The sequence below is a fragment of the Malania oleifera genome, chromosome 9 (assembly GCF_029873635.1).
Source record: "Malania oleifera isolate guangnan ecotype guangnan chromosome 9, ASM2987363v1, whole genome shotgun sequence".
In the NCBI taxonomy this organism is placed as follows: Eukaryota; Viridiplantae; Streptophyta; class Magnoliopsida; order Santalales; family Ximeniaceae; genus Malania; species Malania oleifera.
Genome location: NC_080425.1, coordinates 95,118,386 through 95,146,057, shown reverse-complemented (window position 1 = coordinate 95,146,057; position 27,672 = coordinate 95,118,386). Strand labels below are relative to the sequence as shown.

The following is a 27,672-nucleotide window of genomic DNA, read 5'->3' as shown; positions in this document are numbered from 1 at the left end:
TTAAGAACGCTATAAAAAAGGAAATATGTGAAAAGGTACATGAATTTCGGCATACTGCATATATTATTCAGGCATCTTTCTACAGATCACATAAGTTACAGAGCTACTTCGTTTCTGTATTTATGTCTACTGCTACTATACAATCATAGACTATAGTACAAGTAGGATAATTAGTCAGAAGCATTTCCTGTGAACAATGGAAGGTCCATTTTCATCGTAGTCCGCCTTAGTCAGGTGCTGATTTTGTGGGAACACAACTTTGGCAAGGATGGCACCTCCAACCCAAGCTGAATATTTTATTAAGTTCTCTGGCATATATTCTGGAGGCTGTAATACAAAATATTAGAAGGGAAAAACTTCAGCACCATAAATACAAGCACAATGATGATATGTTTAAACCGTAATAGATTGTCTGCACAGATTTCAGATGTGAGAGGCAAATGGTTTGTACATTGCTTAATCATATTAATTTTTTGAATACAAATACATTTTTTTTTTAAAAGTACAACTACTATTTAGCATCTCATCAAGTGAATGAATGCAGGGGCACACATTGAAATGCATTACTATTTTTTTCCCCTATAAATAAGAAAGTCTACAAAGGAAAGCAAGGAAATATAAGATCAGGATGCTCTGACCCCACAAAAAAGAGAAACTCAAGACAACAAAAGGGGAAAACAGAACAAAGCCTTCCAGTAATACTAAATGTGAGTGACAATCAATGCAAGAGTACCTTCATGGAAAACAAGAAAGATGTAAAATCAATTATGAAGATCTCAGTATTTTTTTCCAACCAACATCATATAGCAAATTGTTGTGAAAATAAGGGCGGTCTCATGCGCAGCGGAATGAATATTGTATAAAAGATCACACATACATACTTGCAACAAACAAAATGGTGATAAACAAAATCATTCAACCACCACAGCAAAATAAAGAGAGTAAAGTTAAGTGCAACGACACCAGGAATTACGTGGTTCGGCAAAGCTTACATCCACGGGAGCAATCGACAAGAGATTCACTATGAAAATCAAAGTCTCACAATACAATGATCTTCTCTCCTTCTCTCACCCTCTCTTACTCTTACATGTTGAAATATGCCCAGAATGACATAAAACAACCCTTCGGAGGTTTCCCTCCGAATACCCCACCATTCCAATGTTCAAATTCAAAATTTAAATTCTTTCTCGCAGCCCAACGACCACTCGTCGACGAGAACAGGGCACTCATCGACGAGCCAGAGAAGGCCACTCGTCAATAAGTCTTTGAACTCTGAAATTTCCTGGCTCTCGGTATCTCCTTGTCGACGACTCTTTGCTACTGCCCTATACCAAGACCACATCCATATGTTTTTCCCTTTGTTTATATAAACTCCCAAAATATAAGAGCCACACCATAAACAACAATCTCCACCTTGGCAATATGTCCCTTAGGAGAACCTGAAAAACATATTTGACTGCTCCACCTTGAACTCTGAACGTTCGGTTGGGACTGTCTCCCTTCTAGCACTTGGAGACATGCACCAAATTCAAGTAATGCTACTTGAACTTGTCGATGGCAGCTTCAGCTTCTACTATCAAACCCAATACAGTTGTAGATATAACACTTGAAGACTTCACCCTAGGCTTCCAATAAGACCATCTCACAACAGTATACACAAAAGCTGCTGCAAGCCTTATATTACCAAAGCCCCCTGCATAGTCTTCAACAAAACTAATAATTGACGGTCCACTCTATTGCCTGCTGAAACACCTCATTGTAAAATCATGGAGGACCTTTGACATATCCCGGACATCACAACCCATCCTTGGATACCAAGCGGTAGACATCCCATATAGATTCTCCACAAAACTCCCCTGAGACAGCAAACAAAAGTCTCCCTGTAGTTCCGTCCATAAAGTCACCCTGAGATAATACAAATCTCCTAGTAGCTCTATCCACGAAGCCACCCTGAGATAACACCAATCTCCCTGTAGCCCTGTCTACAAAACCACCCTGAGATAACACCAATTTCCCTACAGTTTTGTTCAAGCAAATCAGCAAACCAAGACCCATCTTGGTCGTACCCAACACATTCATGTCAAAACCTTCCAACAGAGTATCCAACTAATTAACCTCAGTCAAAGCCTTTCCAGCCAATAACATGTCATTCACACACAACAGATACATCACTCCACGGCTTCCTATGACCCTCTTCCACACTGGAAGCCTCACCAACTCACACACTTGAGTAGTGGTTTGATAGTACACATGAGCCCACCGTGATCCTGCTGGTCTCCCGAGCTGATACTCCCTACAATATGAACAATGTCATCTCTGCCCTGAGTCTGTTGCTTCACTTGCATCACATGCCCATTCATACCGTAATACTGTTGACCCGAAATAGAACTCCCCGCATTTCTGCCCTGAGTTCCTAACTCCACCTGAATAACATGATTGCTGCTACTGCAGTTTTCTAGCATTTGTTTCTCTTCCTTTACCCGAGTACGCTGCCCCATGCTCTATCACCAAAAGTCATGTCCTCGATCACGCCTTTGTTTGCCATAGGATCACTTAACTTGCACCCACCTTTCTTATAACCCAGAAAGATGTACTGTCCGGACACAACACCAAGCCTAAATCCTCCATCACTAGAATATTGCACCAATGGACATTCACTCACAACCGAGTAGTCTACCGCAAAAAAACTGTCCACCATTCCCCTGCAACTTTCCCATCTAGCAATACTTTTGGCGATCGATCACACGAGAAACGTGTCATACTCACTGACTTCACCAAGAAGTACCATGCAAGCCCAGCATATAACTTGCCCTGTTCACAAAACTTCTTGAACAAAACCAGCATACTCAGCCCCAATGTTTGACTTGAGAATCTCTCTCCCAGTCTGGTTCTACACCTCAGCCACTGCATGAAGTACACCAAGACCCTTCGTGATAATACCACGAAAAACATATGTCTATCCCCTGAGCTATCATCATTAGTTCCCAAACATCTGAATACATGTAGTCACCCATATGCTCTAACCGCATATGCCACAAGAAACCCGACTCAGACTCAACAGTTGCAACTCCACCTACAACTATAACATCTTGTAGTGCAAAGATATTTCCCGCTACTTTATCCCCTTTCATCACTATCAAGTTACCACACATTTTCATTTCTTCACATTCAGACTTGTAACAATATCCATTACAGTCTAAAAATTCCAATGAAAAAATCATTCTTCCTTAGACCCGATTCATGCTTTACATCACATATGACTTTTACAACACCCCCATACATTTTGATTTTGACATTTCCAATAACAAACATTTTGCATGAAATATCATTTTCCATCAAAATACAACCAATATAAACTGACTTGTCGGTGTCAAACCATTTTCTAAGACAAAAGCATCCGGTGACTAAGATTCAAGAATCACCTGTGAGGCACTCTGAACCCGATGAAACATGTAGCATATCTCCAACACTACATTCTGAGTCTTTCTCCACTACACTTGCAAATTTTGACGAACCCTTAGACATATATCAGCATTCCCATTTTAACCAAACTAATGCCGAAGAATTCTCATCCATGACGTGATACAACACGTCCTTAGTCAAACAAAGACGAATGATTGCTCCCAATTCATTCCAAGTTGTTGCATCCATGCTATCCGGTTGAAATTCTGTATAAACCTTCACCATACCTTGTTACAACACGAGATCCTTAAATTCGAAGGCCATACAACACTCTCTAATACCAATTGTTGTGAAAATAAGGGTAACCTCTCTTAACAATGCGCAGCGGAATGAACATTGTATAAAGGATCACACATACATACTTGCAACAAACAAAATGGAGATAAATGTAAACATTCCACAACCATAGCAAAATAAAGAGAGTAAAAATAAGTGCAATTACACCAGCAATTACGTGGTTCGGCAAAGCCTACATCCACGGGAGCAATCGACAAGAGATTCACTATGAAAATCAAAGTCTCACAATACAATGATCTTCTCTTCTTCTCTCACCCTCTCTTACTCTCTTACATGTTGAAATATGCCCAGAATGACATATATAACAACCCTTCAAAGGTTTCCCTCCGAATACCCAACCACTCCAACGTTCAAATTCAAAATTTAAATTCTTTCTCATAGCCCAGCGACCACCTGTCGATGAGAATAGGGCACTCGTTGACAAGCCAGAGAAGGCTACTCATCGACGATGCTGTCCACTCGTCGACGAGTCTTTGGACTATGAAATTTCCTAACTCTCAATATCTCCTCGTCGACGAATTTTTACTGCTACCCTGCACCAAGACCACATCCATATGTTTTTCCCTTTGTTTATAATGTAGTAACCCGACCCAAAAAATAAATAAATAAATAAATAAAGAGATATTTTTGAGGAGATATTTTGGAGAAGATATTTTGAAAGGAGATATTTTGAGATATTTATATATAAATATCTTGGAGGAGATATTTATTTTGATTACTTAAAGGCTAAGTTAGGTTTAATTTTATAAACTCTCATTCTCTCTCTCACTCTCTCTCTAGAACTCGAACCAACTTTCTCTCTCTCTCTAGGATTTCGTGTCCTCCATTGCTGGAATCCACGATCCGTCGTTACCACGTGGATCAGGAGGAGAATCTCTACGTTTATTGTGGAACGGATCCTCATTTGTGGAATTTTGGGATTTTCCCTGAAATCGAGGTAAGGGTTTGAATTCGGTTTCGGTTCGGTAGGTCAGTAGTATAGGAAATTATATTGAAGTATTGTTCTTCGATTTTTAAGTTTTGGGGACCCCGAGTCATTATTTTGGATCGATTCATTTGTGTTTCGGTTTCAGGTTTAAGGTAAGGGGATTTGTTTACATCAGTTTATTTTGAAAAGTAAACCGGTAAAACTGTAGTCTATACTGTTATGTACGTTATGACTGTTCGTTTGCAAAATTTTACCAGGTAAAAGTGTCGGTTTAATTATTTTTACAATTTTGGTAAATTTAGGGATTTTTGCATATGATCTCCAAACGTTTTAAAAACTTACCTAGTTGCTTTAAACTACTAGTAGGAGATACTTGAACCCTCATTTTTCATTTAAATGACTTTTTGAACCGATTACTCCTTAAAACAGTTTTTGACGAAACAAACGTGATACATGCTGTTAAATGGACTTATAATGCATTGTTATATACAATTCTAAATTCTAGGAACTAAGGTTCCATTATACTATCTGAAACTGTGGAAAACAGGTGCCAGTTAAATACCGAATTTTATATGTGAAAAGAGGTAAACCGAGAGTATGTGTGCCGGTTGATACCTCAGTTTGAAAGAAAGAAAGAATGCTTGTTTAGTTCATTAATGAGATTGTGAAAATATTGGAAATGCATAGGTTATTATGTTTTCAATGTAAATTGTATATATGATAAATGGGACCACAACTTGTTACTAAAGGAGTTGAAAGATACTTCAGATTAAAGGAGTTGAAAGATACTCCAGTTTCTAAAGGCGCGATTCCGTTGCTAGTAAAGTACAGTGCAATCACACATGTGAATCAGTGTGGGTACAGAGATAGTCGGCTTGCAGGAGTATTGGGACAACTGGTGAAATAATGGACCAGGTGGGGCAGTCGGACTATATAATAGATGCTTGACAGTGCCTGCACGAACAGGGCATGTCAGAGTTATCAATGCACAACTTGTGCCACGGGGTAAATAAGCATATTATGATATTTCAAAGTTGGTCGTTGTTCTAAATATTTATATACATGATTTAAAAACTAAAATGGGCAAGGTCACAGGGTGGAGTACCGTGTGGAAGGATCATACAGTGTATGTGCCTGTACCCTACCCTAACCTCGGGAACTCTCACTTGTAACGATGCTGAATTATATTTGTATATCTCCTATGGTGCAGTAATATGAATGTGGAATTGTGCTACTGTTTTAACTGGAATAAACTCATGTAATCACGTGTTGTTGTAATATCTTCCACCTTACTGAAAAGTGTTTTACGCCAATCTTACAACCTTTGTTTCAGGTCCTTTAGGGCATCGATCCTAGTCTTCTAGTGAGACTTTCGAGCTAAGAATCTAATTGATAGGAGTAAGTTTTTGTACTAGTATTGGGTTGTTAGCCCGGTTAGTTTCTTTTGGGGATGTAATACAGTTTATGTTTTAAGTATGAATCCTACGTATTAAAGATACAATTAGAACTCCGATATATGTTTAATAAAATCCCTATGGATGTTTATGTTTTTCCGCAACATTTGAATTATAATTATGTATGAGATACACTCGTATGTCCCTGTTTAGGGCGGGTTGTTTATGTATGTTTATCAGGTACAGGTATTTTGTATGTGTGGTAGCAATCTGGGTCCTTATAAAGGGCCAAGTCGTTACATATAAACTCCCGAAGTATAAGAGCCACACCATAAACAACAATAATAAAGTGCAACTTCATAATATCTTGCACTCTTCTTTCACCCAAAACACCAATAAGCTAAACAAAATTAGGTGCAAATTATTATTATTATTATTATTGATGACCAGTAATTCCAACCTAGATGAACCCTTTGGAGCCTACTAGGCAGCATCAAACGAGGGGAGGACATGAATCACCCCACAGCTCCCTCTTGATAAATCAAGAATTTTGCCTTCATGTAGTATCAGACCCAATACCTCCTACTCCTAGCCTCCTATTACCAGAAAGTGTTGCAGAGGTGGAAATTATCAGCCCTTCATACTCAGTTAATGGTCTGTTTTTTGAGTGTAGATTTCTTTTTCTTTTCTAGAAGCACCTCTTTTCAGTCTTCATCAAATTAATATAAAATATCACATTTTACATACACTCTTATTGATTACATTTTTGCTTAGTCAAATTCCAGGCATATTATTAAATAATTTCTAGACATTACCCACTACCAAGATTTGCCTATTCTCTCTCACTGAGAGTCAGTCAGTCAGTCAAGATATATATTATCTTTATAAAAGAATCCAACAGTACAACCTTATAAATTAGAAGGATGAAACTTTAATCACAGTAACAGTAACATTCATAAAAATTACTTTAGAAAGTCCATTTTATAGAATTAACAAAAAAAAACACAAAAAGAAAAGAAAAGAACAAAATACCCCTAAAACAGCTTCATAATGATTATTTAATAAACGAGCAAAGAAGGGTAGTGCAGCAGCTAAACTAATATCACACACGCAAATAAAAGCAGATGATCATCAATCCAGGGCTCCAAATCAAATAAACACTTAACATACACACAAGATTGCAAAAAATGACAATAAGAAAATTTATTTTTTCATGATTCAAAAGATAAGTCCAAAATGGTTTGATTGATATGATAATTAAATCATGCACAAAGGCATCTAAACAACCTTTATTAGAGAAGGACGAATAGCTGACGAGCACAAGCCTGCTTCTTTTTGGAACCTATCTTCAAAACCTGCAACAGGCAGCCAAAATAACCTTAAGTCATGAGCTCTAGAGCAGCAATGTCCTCCTAAGAAAGAAATTCAATTGATGAATCATAAGTACCTTCTCTATTGGCAGACATGCAAAGGAAAACCTATCAAAAGCACTTATTCCTTATAAGTCCCTGAATCTTCAAATTATCATACAATCTAATATTTGATAATGTTGAGCTTGTCAATGCATGCTGTTATTGAAGATGTGGCATGCCTCCCCCAATTGTCCCCCTCAAGGGAAATATTCAGGTCTTAAAATGGGCCAAATTGAGGCTTTTTCAGACTGTCCAGATTTAACACTTTATTCTGTGGAGGGGGGCTTTCTCCCTCCTGGGATTTCTCTTTAGAAATCTCAATGAAAGAGAGGTTGATCATTTGACCATTTTGTTGAGAGCGCTGAAATGGATTGCCTCTGGCCCTTTCTCCACAAAATTTTCTTCTCTCAACTCATGAAATCCCCAAGTCATTAATCTTTCCCCTTGAATAACATCATGTGGAAGGCAAAGGCTCCCTTCAAAATCAGGGCTTTCACGTTGACAACGGCCTTTAATAGGCTTAATATCAATGGTTTGTTGCAGACCTAATAAGGCTATCAGTCCAGATATCTTTTTTATTTGTTTTGAGTCAACTGAAACTACTGACAACTTGTTTCTTCATTGCTGGGTGGCTAAGCGGCTTTAGGTCCGTCCTTTCCTTTTCAGTTTTTGCTAACACTGAGGTGCTTAAACAGCTAATACTTTCTTCTTGGTGCAATACAGAGGTTTTGGGAGGAGCAAGAAAGGGCTGGCCTTATGAAAATGCTCTGTCTTTTCATCTTTTGGACTTTCGTGGATTGAAAGGAATCAAGGATTTTTAATGGCAAAACAACTCCCTCTTGTCTTCTATTGATTATTGTTTGATGAATTTCTTTTTCCATTAAAAAGCACTAAATTGACGACTATATCAACATAACAGCAACAGAAATTCTTGTGGACTATGACCCTTACAAAATCAGGGCTTTCATGTGGTCTATGACCCTCAGACTTAATACCAATGTTTTGTTGCAGTTGAGGAGATCATATAACAGTCCAAATATCTGTTTTATGTGCTTTCAGTCAGGTGAAACTAATGACCACTTGCTTCTTCATTGTTGGGTGGCTAAGCGGCTTTAGTTCCTTTTGTTTTCTTTTTTTTTTATCACTGGTGCTTCCTCAGTTTACTGTTGGTGTGATACAGAGATTTTGGGAGGAGCAAGAAAGGGCTGGCCTGGTGGAGATGTGCTGTCATCACCCTCTTTTTGACTTTGTGCAGAACGAAGGATTTTTATTGGTAAAACAACTCCCTCTTGTCTTCTATGGTATAGAGTCATTTTCCTTGCTTCCTTTTGGGCTCACAGATTCATTGCTGTTGTATTGATCATGAGAGAAGTCAAAATTGATTTATTTCTTAATGGACAATTTTTAGGTTATCCAAGGTGAAGCTAAAATTCCAAGCTGTGTTATTCAATGAGCTAATCAAATAAGGCTATATTATATTCACATAAGTCAGAAGCAACGAGGAAAATTTGAAAAATCTCAGTCAGACGAATAACAGGATTAGTATTCGCACAACACATGTTACTGTCAGGACTAATGATTTGATGCTGCAAAGGCTTGTTCTCATCTCTGAAGACCATAATGCCTATTTTCTGTGAAAGGGTATAAAAAGAAGCCAAGAGATGTTAGAAATGAGGAAGAAAAGAAAAGAAGAGACAAGGAAATCATCTTCATCAAGTTTTCAAGCAAGCACTTTTCTATGGTTTCTTAAGTGGCCGCTTAAACCTTGAAGGGAGCTCCTGATTTGTTGAATTTCTTCGATTGAACTCCTGAGGGAGCATAAGGAGTTTATGTTGTGCCTTGGGGATAAAGCCAAACCCCTAAAAATTGTTTTTGCACTTCCTTTTATTCTCTTTAGTTATTTAACCTTATGTTTAGATTAATCACTCCAAACGCTTATCCTTTATTCTTATTATTATTGTAAAAAGTCCCAATCCAAATTAAAACCCACCCCAGCCCAGCCCACCCCACCCCCAGTGGCGGATATGTTGTGCCAATGGGACTAACAGGTTTGCTCCACTTTAATTCTTTAAATGGTTTGATTTTGGTTCCATTTATTGGAAAAAGCAAGAATCAAACCAAACTGTATGATTCCTAACTCTCCTACCCAAACACTCAAAGGAATCAAACCTAACCACCTGGTTTGATTTGTTTATCCAGTTTCTCTGGTTCCTATAACAACCTACCTAGTTCTCTAACACTAATCATGCCCTTTCTTCTCCATTTTCTACTGCATAAATCCAACACTAGCATACTATGTTGTGCAGTTAAAACTTTTGCTTGAAATAACTTTATAATCCTTGTTTTTTTTTTTTTTTAGAATTATTTGATTTTAAGTTTGTCCATTCTTGAAGGTTATAAAGTGCCTGCCTCTCTTCTTCTGACACTTGTTTATAGTTAAAAATTCATGCAACATATCAAGAAAAGTTTTGCTTCAAAAGAAATTTTTTTTTTTTTAAATCCCAATTTTATTGATAGCACTCACTTATGGCGGAGGAATATCGCGGTTACAAACAAGAAACATGGGATTTACAAATAAACTATCAAAACCATCCTAGGCATCAAAACCAATACTTAAAAAAAAAAAATGGTATCATTATCCAACTTAAACAATTTAAACATGCTTATATATAATCAAAACCAAACAAACACAAACATAAACAAATTACTTGCAAAATGATGTCAATTATCTGCAAACATAAACCAAAGAAAAACCAAATGATGACAATTAAATACGAAGACTTGGAATACTAATCTTATCCATATGAATGAGACCTCTCATTTTACTCAGCAACACATCCCCTACAAAATATCTTCTCGTGTTGCCTCCCTCGCCTTGACGAGCCACAAAATCCGCCACCTGATTACCTTCTCTAAATTGATGTTTTATATAGAACTAAAGACCTTGTAACTCCTCCTCTAACAATTCCCAAAAATCCCATAAGTACCAAGAGGAACAAATTCCATATGTGAGCCATCCCACCACCAATTTCAAGTCGCTTTCAATACAAATATTCTAATATCCCAACTCTTTACAGAACCGAACACCACTAGTAAGAGCCCGCAACTCCGCTCCATTGTTAGTACCCGACTCAAATTTTTCAGAGAAAGCAGTCTTAATATTACCTGATGAGTCGCGGATGATACCACCACCACTACAAGAACCCTGATTTCTTCTATAAGATCCATTTATATTTCATTTCAACCAAACTACTAAAGGCTTTTCCCAAACTACTTTTCGAGAAGTTCTGAACTCCGGCGTTTTCGTTTTCACTTGGAACTCTTCCAATAAATTCTTATCTATAGAGTGCAGAGAACCCTTCATGCCTTTTGCAATTTTTGCGAGCCAAAACCTCATAGATAACCAAACTGCATTCCCCATCTCATACTTATCTTCCATGCGGGCTTTACAACATCTAAGCTAGTCTCTAAGAAATTATAGTAGGTAACAAACCGATGATCGTACCTTTTTGGGTTGATTTTTTGGCACATTTAAACCATCTACTAATTTTCACCCTCAGTGGTTCGGCATCAAAATTTAGAATTCCCAAGACAGACGTTGCTCTCTTCCATACCATATTTGCGATGGATCCTGTATTCAGAACATGATTGAGAGACTCCTCTTTTTTATCCACGCAGCAATTGCAACATGAGACCATATCAACTCTCAATTTCCGCACTCTCTTATCTATAGGAAGACATTGGAACATGGCTTCCCACATACACAGCGATACTTTCTTAGGAAATAGTTTATGTCAGACTCACTCCATCCACGCGCATTGCTCCCCTTTAATTCTTCTCACTTCCCAAGCCGAGGTGGTTGAAAATTTTCCATTTATGGAAGGCTTCCAAATAAACACATCAGACCCCGCTTTGTAATTTATAGACGAAATCTCATCCGTTTTGGGGACCCTTACCAATTCTTTCAGCATATCAGTATCCCAATTCTCAGACTCCCAACAGTCTTGAATCTTTGATGCTACAAAAGAAATTTATTTAGAAAGAAAAGGTGCAAAAGCTAAAGGACAACATGCTTGACAAAAAGAGAAGTCCCCAATAATCTCTTTACAAAACAGTCAAAGAAACATCCAAAAATACCCAGGAGGCTAAATACAAAGGCAAGCAAGAGCCACACTCTATCCCATTACAAATAGGAAGGCATGACTCGATCTTTGAAAATCCATTTTTTTAGAAGTGACTAAATCTTTCAATATCCATCCCCAAAGTCCAAAGAAGAGCATATCAAGCACAATTCTACAACACTTTGGCTTTCTTACTTCTTCCAAACCACCAAAAAGTCACCAACATAAAACCATCCATAGCCCGTAGAGTCGTCCATGAGTCATAATCACATCTTGCTAGCAAAAGATGAAAGATGCTCTAGAGGAGCATAAATATGGAGGTCAGTCTAAAAAGACGAAGTTTCTTCGACACAAAGAACCTCCCACCAAAAGAAAGGCAGTGAGATATCTGCCTAGCTATTGATCCAGTAGGACTGTCTTACTGATAGGTCAAAAGTCAAACGAATGGGTCAATAATAATCTAATTACTTCTATAACATTTTAAAAATATTTTTTAAAATAAAATGCACCCAAAAATGAAATTATATGTCATAAAGTCAATAAAAAGCCAAAATCACATTCATTACTCAAAAAAAAAATCAAGATCTCATATTTTAAGGTAAACTCAATCTAACTTTTACAAATTACCAAAAAATAATGTAAGGAACAAAATATGCCAATTGTAGGCAATTGTGGAAAAATATTATGTTTATTACAAGCAACAAATTTAAAAATATTAAATTTTAAATTTTAATTAAAAAATAAAAAATCCACAATACCTGCAAATGCGAACTAGACACAAATGGTAAAAATTAAAAAGGAAAAGTAAAACCCTATAAAAGGTAAAATTGGCCAGGGTCAGCCAAACCTGCACAGTTAGTCCAGCATGGACTGGATCTATTTCTTTTCTGGTCCAACATAGAACCCAGCACAGTTTTAGGTCCAGGTCACTGGATTTCCAATCATTCTGGCCAGGCTTGGCCAGGTCCAGTTTAATAAATGTGGATCCTAAACATTGCGATTAAAACCAAACTTACTCCCAATAACCTCATGCCAAAGGAAGCATGCTTCTAGAGGGAACCTTCACAACAATTTCCCATTAGAGAAACACTTTTAAACATTAAATTTTTAAGTCCCCAACCCTTCTTCAAGTTAGGCCTCCTAAATCACCCATGCTAAACCATAAGAAATTCTCTCATTATCCTCTCTAGCCTCCTAGCTACACTACTAGAAATTCTAAAGAACAAGAAAAATAAATGGGAATACCTGAAAAACTAGCACAAGTGTGATATTTCTAGGGAAATGTAAGCAACTAAGGTTACGTTTGATTTTTCGAATGCATATTCCCACAAATAAATTAGTTTTAATAGGTAAGTTACAATTAGTTATACAAGAAATTATACTGTTATTATAAAGCAAATAAAAATGTGAAATATTTTATAATTATGAGGAATAGACAAGGAATAACTATTTCCAAATTTCATCATGGAGATGTCTATTCCTTTCTTATTACACGTTGATTGAAATAATTAGGAATATATAAGGAATAACTATTCCCATGATTCTAAAACTTTAAACTATATTCCATCTTATTCCAAGTAAAAACTATTCCATCGAACCAAACGAGCCGTAAGTTTCTCTTCCAACCCTCCAATCTCCTACCCACCCTTTCAACCAGTTGAACCCAAAAAGGCACATATCTAGGAATACCCTCCAAGAGAAGATTCAAGAAAATCAACAGCTAAGACAAAACACACAACCTGCTACAGAAGAAGGCACCAACTCAGACCGACCCATATCAAATATCAAAATCTAATATCATATCAAATTTTTTGATGAATAGAGAAAAGTATTAGAAGAAGAGAGAACATAAAACCAAAAAAAAATAAAAAAGGACAAATAAACAAGCAGAATAAGAAATCCTCCTCCTATAACAAGAAAACCAGCTATGATATCACAGAAAACATAAATTAACTCCATGAAGCAGAGTCAACCAATCCCGCAGTAAATCTATCAAAGAAAAATGTCAAAAGAAACCACTTGCCAATACCCACAGAGATGCAAGATAAACCCCTCTACTCCAACGCAAATCATTAGTAGTCACCACACCTTTATAGATTCTAGCATTTCGAGAAATCACACCAAATAATAACCACAACAGTGCACCCCCCACATTTCTTTCTTATCCTTTCCTTTGCCAAATACCCTAAATATAATAGTACAAAAAACCTTGAATGTGGAGGGGAAAACCCAATTTTCACCAAAGACACCAAATAATTTATTCCAAACAGACGAAGTGAAAGGGTGCAGAAATAAATGAGAGCAAATCTCCCCACTCAAACAAAGGACACAAATGCTAGGTGATAGGGCCTTATTAGATCTTCTCTTCTAAAGCAAGCCATTGATATTGATTTTCTCAAGTATCGGAGTCCAAATAAAATCACAAGTTAAATAGGAAAAAAAGGACTTACAAGAGATTCCTCACTAGGATCTGAGCTCCATGCCCTTTTATCACTCTCCAAATGAACATGAAATGAATTGAGCAAGTGTCATAAGAGCCAACTCACTAATCTCTCTCTCTCATTAAGATTTCTCCCAATAGGAGGACCTAGGGATGCCACATTGACTTGCAAGAGAAAAAAAACATAGAAATCGGCATATCATGAAGATTTGAAAATCGAAAGATATGAAGATATGCAAGAGCCAAAGGCGTCTCCCCCACCCAAAGGTACTCCCATAAACAATTCTCTCCCCACTACTCATTAGCACCTCCCTATTACCCACTAGCACGATCAAAATTATATTGATATTGTATTCTAATGCGTGACAAGGAATAAAGCATAAAGACTCACCAGCCATAGAAGCAGTGCCACCACAAAGTACAGTATTTTCCAGCAGCTGCCGGTGATTTTCAGATGACACAGTTGATATACTATGAACAAGCTGCTCGACAATTCCATGTGCCTCTAAACCCAATATAGATGGCTGGAATAAAGCCTCACCAACAGTGTATCTTTCTTTTCCAACTGAAATCACCTGCAAACATCACTAAGAGTTACATCCAAAGCCCAAACATCTTAAATGGTCCAAAGACAATTCTAAAGATTGATTTTTTAAAATAATAATAAGTCATCAAAAATTTTGTAAAAAGTATGGGCATGCCTATTTTTGGGATGTAGGTAGGGCATGTGATGAAAATGCTCAGAAAATGGAGTATCCTCTTGGTGCTGCAACCTAAAAATTTCTTTCACCAGAAAATAACAGATTGCCTTTGATTGAATCAATCAAGTGCTGTAAGATCATATACTGTATTCTTTTTAAAATTGCAGAAAAGAATGCTAAGATACTGTGGCTTGGATTTTTATTTTATTTTTAAATAAATCTACATCAGCAAACAAATATTATTCTTGAGTTGGGAACAGAACAAAGCAGAAAAGAAAATGAGCACCAATAGCCAATAGGCCAAAACATATGTAAATTTGGATCTAGATACGATTAACAATAATGAATCACCAGCATTATGGCATGTTCAAAAAGTCACTAGGGTGGGGTGGTTTAATTTTTGCCATTCACTCCATCTAGGCCAACTCATCCATGAAAAGATAGGTCAGCGACTCCTCAATCATTGTCACAATACATATCCTCTTGAACATTCCCATTGTCCTCAACTTCAAACACCCTTCAATGGAAGGGTAAATGCAACATCGATGTCCGACAAGTAACAACAACAAACCAAGTCTTAAGTCCCACTGGGTAGGATTGGCCACATGAATCCTTTTCCACCATTTTACATGGTCGTGGGCAATTTTGTCCAACAATTTAAAGGCCATTAAATCCTTACTCACAATCTCATTCCAAATTATTTTAGGTCTACCCCAATCCCTTCTACTACCACAAAGGGTAGCTAGCTCACTCCTCATTCGTACAATAATTGGCCTATATGGCAAATGCTCAACATTAAAGTCACCCCTTCCCCGCGAATATGTTCATTCCCAAAATTTAACGATACACAATTCATCCATGTTAGCATTCTCATGTTGGCAACTTTTAATTTTTAATATGTTGTTTTTCAGTTGTCCAACATTTTGATCCATATAGCATAGTTGGTCTTATAGACACCCTATTAATTTCTTGACCAATGATCATCGAGTTTAATCTTTTCTCCAGTATTCCACCTACAATGACTAAAATCGCATTTCATAAATTATATTTTATTTCTACTCATTTTAAAATTTCAAGATTCTAAAGCTTCTCTCCATATCTCTAACTTAGATTCTATTCAACCCATAATTTCATCATACACCATAGGACCTCATTTTGGGCACTCCTCGTAAGTTCATCCTCACTAATACAAAAAGATAGTGTACACCTATTGTGATAGAAAATTCCCTAGACTCTCCACATGCAGTCCTAGCACTAGTCATTACTCCATCATACACATCCTTAATGACATTAATATACAAATTGCATACACCTTTTTTTTAAGGCCCACTATAAAACTTCCCTAGGTACCCTATTAGGCTTCCTCTAAGTAAATAAAAACCATATACAATTTGATCTTGTTATTGTTGCAGCTGATCTCCTAGGCATAAAATTAAATTGATTTTTTGAAATCCTTGTTTCTAACCTACGTATCTGGTCAATCACCCTTTCCCCTAGTTTCATTGAACGACTCATAAGTTAAATTCCATGATAATTATTACATTTTTTAATATTTCCCTTATTTTTAGTATATGAGTATTAAAGTGTTTTTCCTCCATTTATCTAGCATTTTCTTAGTTTTTATAATTGTGTGGAATAAATTAGCTACCCATATAATTCCATTATCAACTAGGCATTTCTAAACTTCAATTGGCATGCCATCCAATCCTATAGCTAGAGGTGTTCATCAACCCACCCAACCGCCCAATCCAAATCGAACTGACCCAAAAAAAAATGATTTGAGCAGTTTATGGGTCAATTGGCGGTTTGCCATTTTATATAACCCAATTGTTTGGGTTAGTTTGCGAGTTCAGTGTTCAACTTGCCCAACCCAAACCAACCCGCCAACTATGTATATATGAGAAAAAAAAAAATTTATAAGGGCCTCAGGCCCTTTGATGTTGAATAATGAATACATAATAAAATTATGGTCGCAGCCTTTCCCACGCCACTTCACCTCCTTGCCCTTTCACAATCTAAAATCCTTTCCGGCAATTCTTATTCAACCTTCCCACGCAAACGCCGCCTCGCCTGCTCTCCAAGTGCCCCTCAGTGTTTATAATATAAAATGGGTGATGGTAGCGTGTTAGATAGTAGATATAATATTTCCTTGATTACTTTTAGAACCTTCTTTATACTGTGTTATCAATGCAAAATTGAAAATTGTAAGTACTTATTATGTTACATTGTAGAAGTTATTTATTTATTTATTTTTAGAGATAACTATTAGTCCAAAATATTTAACTTGAATGACACTAATGTAAATAGTGTTTTCAATTGACATATGTTATTATGTTTGGCAACACTTTCACATATTCCTTTGTTTTTTTTTTTTTCCCTTTTTTCTTTCCTCTTTCCTACCTCATCACAATATAAACAGCCAAATTTACCCAACCCACCCGATAATCAAACTGACCCATACTGCATCCTCAATAGTTCAGCTTAGGATTAATTTTTCGAAAATCAACAATATCGGATTGGTTGGAATTTTAAGCCCAACCCGACCCATGAACACCCCTACTCATAGCTTTTCCATTTTTCATTTTTTAGTGCAAATTTAACTTATTTAACTCTAATTTTGCAAATAAATCTCATTTTTTTTATATTTTTCCTTATTTTTCAACTAAGTTTAAGCCTTCTACTTGGTTTTCATTTAAATAGCTTATTAAAGTAACTCCGCTTTCTTTCTTTTTTTGTCTTATTTAACTAAAACACTATTATCCTCATTTTTTATACACTTTACATTAATTAAATCCTTGCTCTTTCTTTCTCTAGTTCTAGCAAGTTTAACTATGTCTCTCTCTCCCCTTCTTTGTAACTAATCTAACATATAAATTATTATAGGCTCTATGCAGCTTCATTAATGACCTTTCTTAGCATCTTCTCTTACCTCTTTATAGTTTTCAAAATTTTCCATGTTTCTATATTTTTTCCATGTTTCATAACATGTTCTTTTTGTCTTTACGGATCTTGGACATCTTGAACCCACCACCAACTTTCATTAGTAGCCTAGAATCTTCCAGTCTCCTAAACTCTCTTTTGCTATTTTTTAATGGAGCTGGCTATCATACTCCAAAGAGTATCTAAGTCCACACTATCCCCAATTGTCCAAAACCCTCTTTGATCATTTTATCTTTAAGTTTTATTATATTTTTTCCCTTTAGGTTTCACAACTTCTCTTGCATTGATTTATGTTACCCTTTCTCCTCCATTTTTTTAATACATATATCTAACACTACAGCTCTATGTTGTGTAGTTGAACTTTCAACTTTATAATCTTCACATGATAAACAATCTCCCCTCTTAGTTAAGAAAAAATCTATTTGGCTTTTATTTGTCCACTCTTGAAGGTAATTAAGTGTTCTTTTCTCTTCTTAAAGCACGTATTCATTGTAATAAGATCCATGACATGTCTAAGTCTAAGATCATATCTCTGGACTCATTTTTATCTCCATATACATCTCTTCTATGTATCCTCTCATAACATTTATCACCCTTCCCAATGTGTCCATCTAGATCAACTCCTATGAATATTTTCCCACCTCTTGATATCTCTTGTATAAAACTGTCAATATCGTCCCAAAATTTTTCTTTCCTATTAAGCCTATTTGAAGAGCATAAGCACTAACGTAATGACATTTATTATCTCTTGACCTAAGACTATCTTGATTTTTATGATTCAATCTCCAACTCTTTTAACATTTACAGCTCTCTCTTGTAGATCTTTGCCTAGAATGAGTCCTATCCCATTCTTATGTTTTTCTTTTCCAGAGTAAAAAAGTTCAAATCCGGATTTTTCAATTTATCTAGCTTCTTTCTCCCTTATCCACTTAGTTTCTTGAAGACAGATTACATTAACTTTTCTTCTAATCATTGTGCACATCATCCCCATGTCTTTACTTGTAAGTGTCCCTATCTTCCATGTTGCTAATCCAACCCTAGTCTCTTGAACAAACTTCTTTAACCACCCAAGTCCACAATGATGCAGGAACCCTCACATATTTGACAATGTACCTGAGCAATGCCATAGTGAGTCACTTCAGGCCTCATTTGTCCACTATCTTCACTCAAGGCAAAAGGCCAAAAAACCATATTGCATGTACTTTGTGCAGCTTCTCACCAATTGGTGCTCCCTCAACCTTCTTACACGAACATGTGTTTTTTCTTCTATGCTTTTCTTGTCACATCATTCACCATATCAACATTTTTATTTGAGCTGTACCCATCTTAGGTGTTACTTAATTGTACTTTTATCAATAAGCATATAAAAAACGAGAGAGAGAGAGAGAGAGAGAGAGAGAGAGAGAGAGAGAGAGAAAGAGAGAATCCAACTGAAATGACAACCCAAAAATCTTTATACCCTGGTCTCTTACTGGATCAAATAAGGTTTAGGGACAGTAAAGCCATACAAGACTTAACTGAAAAGACCTCAGTTATTCCTTCTAAAACCAACACTTTTTTTTTTTTGTATATTGTTGTTTTTAATAAAAATTAATCTATAACTCCTCAAATCATCTTTAAAACCTCAAATCACAAACCTGTCCATCAGGAAGGGTGTGCTGCTCAATGTGGCATGATTGTTGCAACTTCTCATAAGCAGCTTCATCTTCAGCACAACATGAATATTGCTCTTTTAATCTCTCAACATCAGAGAGATCCAGATTATCCAATGGATTTGATTTACCAAGTTCCTGAGCGAACAACTTTGTCAACTCAATACCGCCAATTTCAAATCTTCTTGATGCAATCTGCTGAACTGCACCTTCAATTACAGGCGCAATATCTGGTGAAGGTGCCAAAAAGATCACATGGCTCTAAACAGTCAGTCGACTCAATCAGTACTCATGCTTTCCAAAAGACCACTCACTCTAATACCCATTCACTGAGTAATCATGTACATATATAGATGCTCTGAATACTATTAAACCACAGACTTTTTTACCAAAAAACATAAAAATATACAATAATATATTGTTCTATTGTCCAAGAGCAGAACTACATATTAAAAAAAAAGCAACAATTATAGCCAATGTCATAAAATCTGTGAAAGAATAGAACTACAATAACAACTTGGAAAACAAAATGGCCAATCACCTTGCGCCATTTTTTTTTATCAGTAAAGAGAAATTATATTAGCAAGACATCAAGGAGATGTCTAGTGTCAAACCATGGTACAAAACATAAATCGCTCTGTAGCGTGTCGCAAGCATCATGGATTACATTATGATCATTAACAATTTGCTTTAAAAGGCTTTTATGGCTTATGCATCATGCCTCGGGCCTCATCAAACAGCAAAGCAAGCTTCAAGGTACAACAATGTGGCTTAAGTAACATAAGGTCCACACCAATAAGGTTAATTCCCTCATTCAGGCATTCAGCATGCACCTCAAGCCATGAGACTCACCTTATCCCTGAAATATGCACATCTACATCAACCAAATATAAAGGTCTCTCATTGGACTGGCTCATTTTGACAAAAATTTCAACATAATTGAATTTTAAAACACTCTAGTTTGACTTTAATTAAAATGTATGATGACCTCAATAAATTGTTCTAAAAGAATACGAAGCCACTAATTCATTGTAAAGGGCATTCTAAATTTCTTTGAATGGTTACCCAATATCAATTATTATGGCATTTCATCTGTGTGTGACTGTGTCACAGCTTCAAAATTTAAATGTCAACCATTTACACATATAGAAGCACAAATGAACATCCATGGCAGCTTTCTCCCCTTCTTGGTCCAAAAGCGGGCTACGCGAGGCAATTGACCCCTTTGCAGCACAAATCCATCCCCACTCAAAAAAACAGAGAACTTCGATGAAGGCAATATCCACTCCCAGTCTGTAGCACAAACCAAATTTATCGGGATCCCTATACCCACCCTTGATCCATGATCCAAGATTAAGTTCACAATTCATGGTACTTCTTGCGTCTCAGATTAAAATGGTACACTATCCAATTTAACAAAAATGGAGACTCAGTGTGTCAAAAGTATTCAATCAGAAAAATGAAGAAATGGGGAAAAAAAAAAAAGTGAACCTACTAAGAAAAATGAATCTCAAAATGGTTATAAATGAAATAGATAGAGAACAAAAGTAGTTATTTATTATATTTATTTATAGAGAATCCTTCCCCATGTCCTTTTTGTAGCTTTTCTTCCCCATGCCATCTTAAATATTTGTAAGCGGCCCAAATAAATACTTAAAAAGGCACCTGAGAAATACTGCCATGGAATAGATTATTTTCAACTTGTTTGCTCATTAAAGCTCAATTGAATAGTTGCATTTGCTTTAAGCAATTTAGAATTTCTATTTAGCCATTGACTAGATGTATTCACAATATTTATTCAATATTAATGATCAGACAAGCATGCAAACAAGCATTTGGCGCAAAATATCTAAGGAAAACCTCATACAAGCTTCCATTTCAGGGCATACATACCTATCTTCCCATGACCAATATCAACAGTACAGCCCGAGATACGCCCTACAGCATATAGTGATAACACTGCTTGCTCAGATGCATAAAAACCGGAGATGTTAAAAGTCTCAAACATCATTTGCACCAACTGCTCTCTAACAGCCTGTTAGAATTAGTTCATACTTTAAATAAGAGAAATAAAATTATTTACTTTTGTAGCTTCCATTCTATAGTGGCAACTAACCAAGCATCTTAGTACATTAAGTTCCAGTTTAATGCAGAAAGCAGAATGGTTACAAACTGCATGACTCATAAACTTACACTCAAATGCAATTTGCTCAACTGATGCTTAATGCAGCCCACCCCTTAGAACCAGAAACTCCCATACCAACTCACTATGAAACCTCAATTCAGCACTTCTTACCTAGAACCTTGATAGAAACTCACTCCAGTCAAGACAAAATTTTGTTCCTACCACTGTAGAACTTCACTCACCCCAAAGTAACCAAAGAAAACTCAAGTTCTCATTGAATTCATATTACCATTAGACAATGAAAAGAGTTCTATAAATATAAAAAAATAAATTAATTAATAAAATCAATTGATGCAGTTATTCTTCTTACAAAAAATTTTACAGGTGTGTTTGAGTGCCTAGAGGAGGGATACAAAAGAAATAGAGGAGATTAGAGAGAGAAACTGGAGGAAAGAAGAGAGAGGAACATAGGAGGGAGAGATAGCAAAAGAGTGAGGAAAGTTTAATTCACAGTTAAAAATGTATTCCAACCATACAATGCACATAACACAGTACTTAGACAACTGAAATTAAAGTAAAACAAATAATTACTAAATAAGGCCAAAGTATCTAAAAAATTCAAAATAACCATAAAAACTAAAGCTCCTAAAATAAGTAAATTTACCAATTTAAAAAAAAAAAATCCAAATTTTAAAATCTTTAAATAGGATAGGATCACCTAGAATTATTTGCAAAGGGTCCTCAACAAGCCTCTATGTCTCCTATAACTTGGCAGACTTATACACAGGTTCCCAATCCAACCCTCAATGTTGGTTCATGCTTTTAAATCCTTACCCCCTCCCTCCGACACACAAGCAAGAAAATATGATCAAGATCATCCCATTAACTCAATTTATATGAAAATAATAATAATAACTTATTAATTCAATATCGAAAAGTTGAGCTTTCATCTTGAAAGCTCCAAATGGTGATTCCTAGCCCTCAGAACTAGCAACCCTAGCAATTAAAAAAGCCATCTGTTTAGGTTATACAAAAAGGTATACCAAATCAAAATAAAATATGAGCAGTCCAATTCCTAAAGCACATATTGACATGATCTCTTATGTGAATGTATATGTCTACAGGATTGCACCCCCCTTTTGGTGCCTTAAAGAATTCTCCGTACCAAAAAGAGAGAAGAAAAAAAAAAACATACTGACATGCTTTTCTGATGAATGCAAAATTTGAGGAAAAATGTTCTATAGTAATTAAGCATCAATTGAAACAAGAGAGAAACAAATATTTTTCTAACCTTGGGAGTTGAAAGTGGATCTGTGAATAAAATTTGTCCCTCATTGCCCATTTCCCAACCAAGACCAGAGTATAGAACATGGTGCATCAAATCTTCAATGGCATCCCAGTCTCTAATAAAACCTCGCACAACTGGATCAACAGTAACATCCTCAAACAATGAACTGTCAGTCAGTGATCCATCTTCAGGCATGCCTTTCATTTGGGTTGGAATTATCTGCATGCCATTTCTATCTTTAAATGCTTTCATCTAGGACAAGTTGGAGCAAAATAATAAAAGAAATGAAAAAGAAGAGGAAAAGTTACTCATGATGCCATCCATAAATTCTCAAGGGGAACAAAACTGCAGTGCTACATAAGCTGAATTAGGATACCTTTTCAAAAGATGTTTAAACCCACCCACCCCCCACCCCCCACCCCCCAAAAAAAAGGAATTTGAAGTCAATATTTTCACTTTTTAATATTTTCACTTTTTTCAACTACATAATGTTTTTCAACTCAACATTGGCCTTATAGCATGTTAGTATCTCTTCCCAAGTGTTGGCCAAGGTATGGCAACAATTTTTCCAGTGCAGCAAAGGGTTCAGATGCAGGCCAAGTCACAGTCAAAACATGGCACTTTGGTTGCTATAGCTTAAGTGATTTGAGCATCAATCTCACAATCAGCTATAGCTTTTGATGCAGCAGAAAACGCCTGTTCCTACAAGTGGCATCAGAGCTAAAGTCAAGGGTTCAACTCCTAATGTAAGCATGCATTGTTAGGGAAATTATTATAAAGACAAGGGATGGTGACAATTGGCCCGCCTGGCAAATGGCTAGAATGTGGGGTCAAGTCATGGTCAAAATGTGGTGCTTGGGTTGGTATAGTTTAAGGGATTGGAGTATCACTCTCATCATTAGATGTAATTTAGGAGCAAGTGTCCAATATTACACCAAACATAAGGGGGGAAGCATTGGGTTTTAGAGGAGAAACAACACTGCACAGAGGGGCTTGAACTGAGACGATGGCACCATAACTTAGAAAAAAAGTTGCCCAATCTTTAAATCTTCCTATAAATATTTAAATTAAACATGACATCTATATTCTTCTAATAGATCAGAAAACTTCAATGGTGGCCAATGTATACACTGAGTGCTGAATTTTTAATACAATGATACCTTGTATTTGTGCATGTCTAGGTGCCTAGATGCCATTTCATACAAAAGGCCACAATATAGGGCACTATTTAAGATCCAGTTCACACTTCTAGGACAACTAGGGGTGGTGCATGTGCATGGGCACACACACCACACAGTTGAGGCATTTGGGTGGCTCGATAGAGTTCATGAAATTGTAGATTTGACCAGTAACACAATTTAGTACAACACTTACATGTGAGGGTTTAAAAGTATAGAAGTGACAATTCCATAACTTCACCTAACAATAAAAAATGATAAGCTTCTTGTTTAAGTCACAACAACTTGACAGAAATTTCAAATTTAACATACTGCTTATGTTAAGGCCTTAAATATCATATTGAAAACACTAAACATATATAAACAAAATTAGAGTCCCTAAAAATTTTTATCAGTTGAAGTTCAAGAGAAGCAAATAGAATCCCAACACATCCATTTGCCTTACTGGGTTATCATTTACATTTATCGAACCCAAAGTAACATAAAACAAACCACTTACAATTATATTTTCTTTTGTTTTACTCAACTTTCCGGATAACCAAACGGAAGGCTAACTTCATCCGAGTATTCAACAATGAAAATAAGCTAATTTAATTTATGTCCACGGCATTAGCTCAAGCTAACTTGATAAGCATCTTGTTTAGGTCACAACAACTTGATGCAAAATTCAAAATTTAAAACCCAAAAGAAGCAAAATGAATCCTAAAATATCAAGCTTCATGATGAGGGGGAAAAAAGTTGAATGATCACATCATCTAAAGATTAGTAGTTGAAGGTTAACTATATTTATGTTATTCGTAATTTTAAGATTTCAATTTTTTTATAGCAAAAGAAAATAATTCATTAATAGACTAGAAATTGATATAAAGGATAATAAAACAACTCCCGATAATATCTTGAATAAACTAGAAGGAAATTTGAACAATTCAAATAATTTTAAGAATTCAAATTACTTTTGGTTTATTTGATGCTCCTAATATTTTGTGTTGCTTTATAATTTGAGTCATCATCCATTAGGATTTCTTTATAATTTTAGTTATTAGCCATTAGGGTTCCTTATTTGGCTATAAATATAGGCTTGTGCATGCATAGAGATTAGCTTTGATGAATTAATGACCCCCAATATCATGTCTCTTCTCTTAACTGCGCTACATCACTTAGCAGTGTTTCGCTTTTACATTTTCCGAACCCAGAGCAATATAAAACAAACTTCTAACAATTTCACTTCCACTTAAGTCAACAGCATTAGTTCAAGTTAAACATGATAAGCTTCTTGCTTAGGTTGCAACAACTTTGACACAGAATTTCACCTATAACCAATAGGTTAAAGACCTTAACTATCAAAGTGAAAACATATATTCACAAGCTTAGAGTATCAGAATTTAATCAACTAAACCCAAGAGAAATAAAAGGAATCCTCAAAAATATACGTGGTTTAGCTGGAAGAAGCCATTTACTTTTCATGGAAACCCAAAGTAGCATAAAACAAACTACTCGTAATTTCATTTCCTCTTATTTTCATCAGCTTTCCTGGCAACCCAACAGGAGGCTACAACAACTTCACACAAAATTTCGAATATAACCGACTGGTTAGGCCTTAAGCATCAACTGAAAACCGACATACCCAAGCTTAGTCTCACAATTTTTGCCCGTTAAAAACCAAAGGAAGCAAAAATAACCTATTTAGCTTAGCTGGGTTTAGCTTATGCTATTTTTTGTAAACCCAAAGTAACATTTAAAACAAGCTACTCATTGTGAACGGTGAGCTGGTGTTGCTTCAGAACCAAACCATCAGCTTGAAAAGCAAACATACAGAAAGAAAAAACAGAAGTAAAAACCTAGAGCTAATACCATGGAGGGAGCCTGGTCTGGAATTGCGAATCCTGCCTTGAGGAGCTTCGAGCCAGCGTCGACCACGACGGCTTCCATGCTTCTGCAGAGGAAACCTCGCCCTCAATCGTCAGCTAGAAACCCTAGATTCGAAGAGCTTTGAGAGTGCAAGAGCTCATAGAGGATTCGAGAACAGAAACCACACCAGAGAGTCGGACCACACTCGCGCTACCCTCAAGCGGGCTAGTACGATTTGAATCTCTTCTGTTTCTGCCTTTTTAGCTTTTGTTTTTTTTGTTTTTTTTACTTTTGGAAAAAAACAAAAAACAAAAACAAATAAATTAGGCTCCTTATTAATTTATTATCATTGTTGCATTTATTTCATTGTAAAAATAATTTAGTTGAGTAATTAATTTAGAGTCTTATTATCAATTTTTGGCATACTTAAACTGTCACGCCCCGATTTTCTATCATTTTTTTTCCATCTGTATATATATATATCTATAAAATAAACCTGCTTTGATAAAAGAATCATAATACTGTTATATCTATAAAATAAACCTGCTCTGATACAAGAATCATAATACTGTCATCATAACAACTCTGATATCAGACTATATTAACCTATGTAAAACTCTATACATAATCCCTATGACAAATGCACTATAGTAACCTAGGTTACCCAGAGTGGCACCAGGTACAACAGTTCTCAAACAACCATACAACTCAGTGGAAGCATCTATATATACATATACATCCAATAGCAATATCAGAGTTCTAACCATCATCCTGTTTATACGTAAGTCCCTAAGAATTATTCATCCATATATATATACCAAAATCATACACATACTTTCATATACAATACGGTGTCTCACTATTACTTACCCTGAACAGTACTCTTAATCTCTGCTCTATAGAACTCTAAGCATGTCTACCTAGGTTTCCTAAAATGATGAAATTATAAGAGTGAGACACCTCTCAGTAAAACAGAACAGATTATTATCAATGTGTGGCAACATGAGTTTTAATGTTTCAAATATACTTTCATAGTCTATCTTTTTCTTACTCTATAAACTCATATGTAGAACTGTATGCGTACCCATAAAAATACTTTTCAGTTCACATATCTTTCTATAAAATCATGCTATAAGTAAAATAAGGGGTGGAGATCAGAATGGAGAAGGGCTCGTGGTGATCCCTGTGGGGAAGAACAATAGTGAAATGGGTGCAGGTGTGAACAGGGATGGAGAAAGGGTGAATGGTAATGGGAACAGCAATGTACAAAAATAAGGTTTGCCAGTTGGAATATCAGGGGTTTTTATAAACCCCTAAAATAAAATGGGGTTGTCAGCCTCATTAGGAAAAATAATTTGGATTTTATTGGAATCTTGGAGAAAAAATTTTCTTTCTATTCAATGCAGGAAATGATGGCTAAGAAGCTCGGGAACTGGAAACAGAAGAACAACTTTGAGCACCATAGGGCTGGGAGGATACTGGTATTCTGGAATCCGCAAAAGGTTTACATTCAAGTATTGAGTAGTAATGCCCAAGCTATGGCTTTAACTCTATTGTGGCAAGAAGAACCTTGCGGGATGATATTTTTCAGGTTGGTAGCAATACTCAGAGGCCATGGATTCTCCTAGGGGATTTTAACTGTGTAATGTTAGCAGATGAGAAGAGGAATGGTTTTCCAGTTACCATGTAACGACCCGCTAATCAATTTAATTTTTTTTTTCTTATTTAATATTTATCTATATTGAAACCTACTCTGCTCTGATACCCTCTAATTCAAGTATAGCTAACAACCTAAGCAACGAGAAGTTGAATATATATAAGATCCACAACCATATATTTTAAATACAATACCAGAGTACTAGATCATTCCCAAAATACACATATAC

The 27,672-nt window shown here is 36.0% G+C and overlaps 1 protein-coding gene across 4 annotated transcripts; it reads right to left on the bottom strand.

Moving 5' to 3' along the window:
- Window positions 1-26: 26 nt before the first annotated feature.
- Window positions 27-26,034, bottom strand: LOC131165021 (actin-related protein 7). Of its 4 annotated transcripts, none has more exons than XM_058122635.1 (7): window positions 25,790-26,034; window positions 22,764-22,979; window positions 21,241-21,382; window positions 19,333-19,577; window positions 14,446-14,629; window positions 7,369-7,436; window positions 27-327 (listed from the first exon to the last, which is right to left on the bottom strand). In XM_058122635.1, exons 1-7 carry the CDS (start codon window positions 25,865-25,867, stop codon window positions 175-177), a joined length of 1,086 nt encoding a protein of 361 aa, XP_057978618.1. In that variant the 5' UTR covers window positions 25,868-26,034; the 3' UTR covers window positions 27-174. The 4 variants fall into 4 exon arrangements, with proteins under 4 accessions (XP_057978618.1, XP_057978617.1, XP_057978619.1 ...); XM_058122634.1 differs by having other exon boundaries at window positions 22,764-23,012; window positions 25,790-26,023; XM_058122636.1 differs by lacking the exon at window positions 21,241-21,382 and having other exon boundaries at window positions 19,333-19,608; window positions 22,764-23,012; window positions 25,790-26,015.
- Window positions 26,035-27,672: the final 1,638 nt, after the last annotated feature.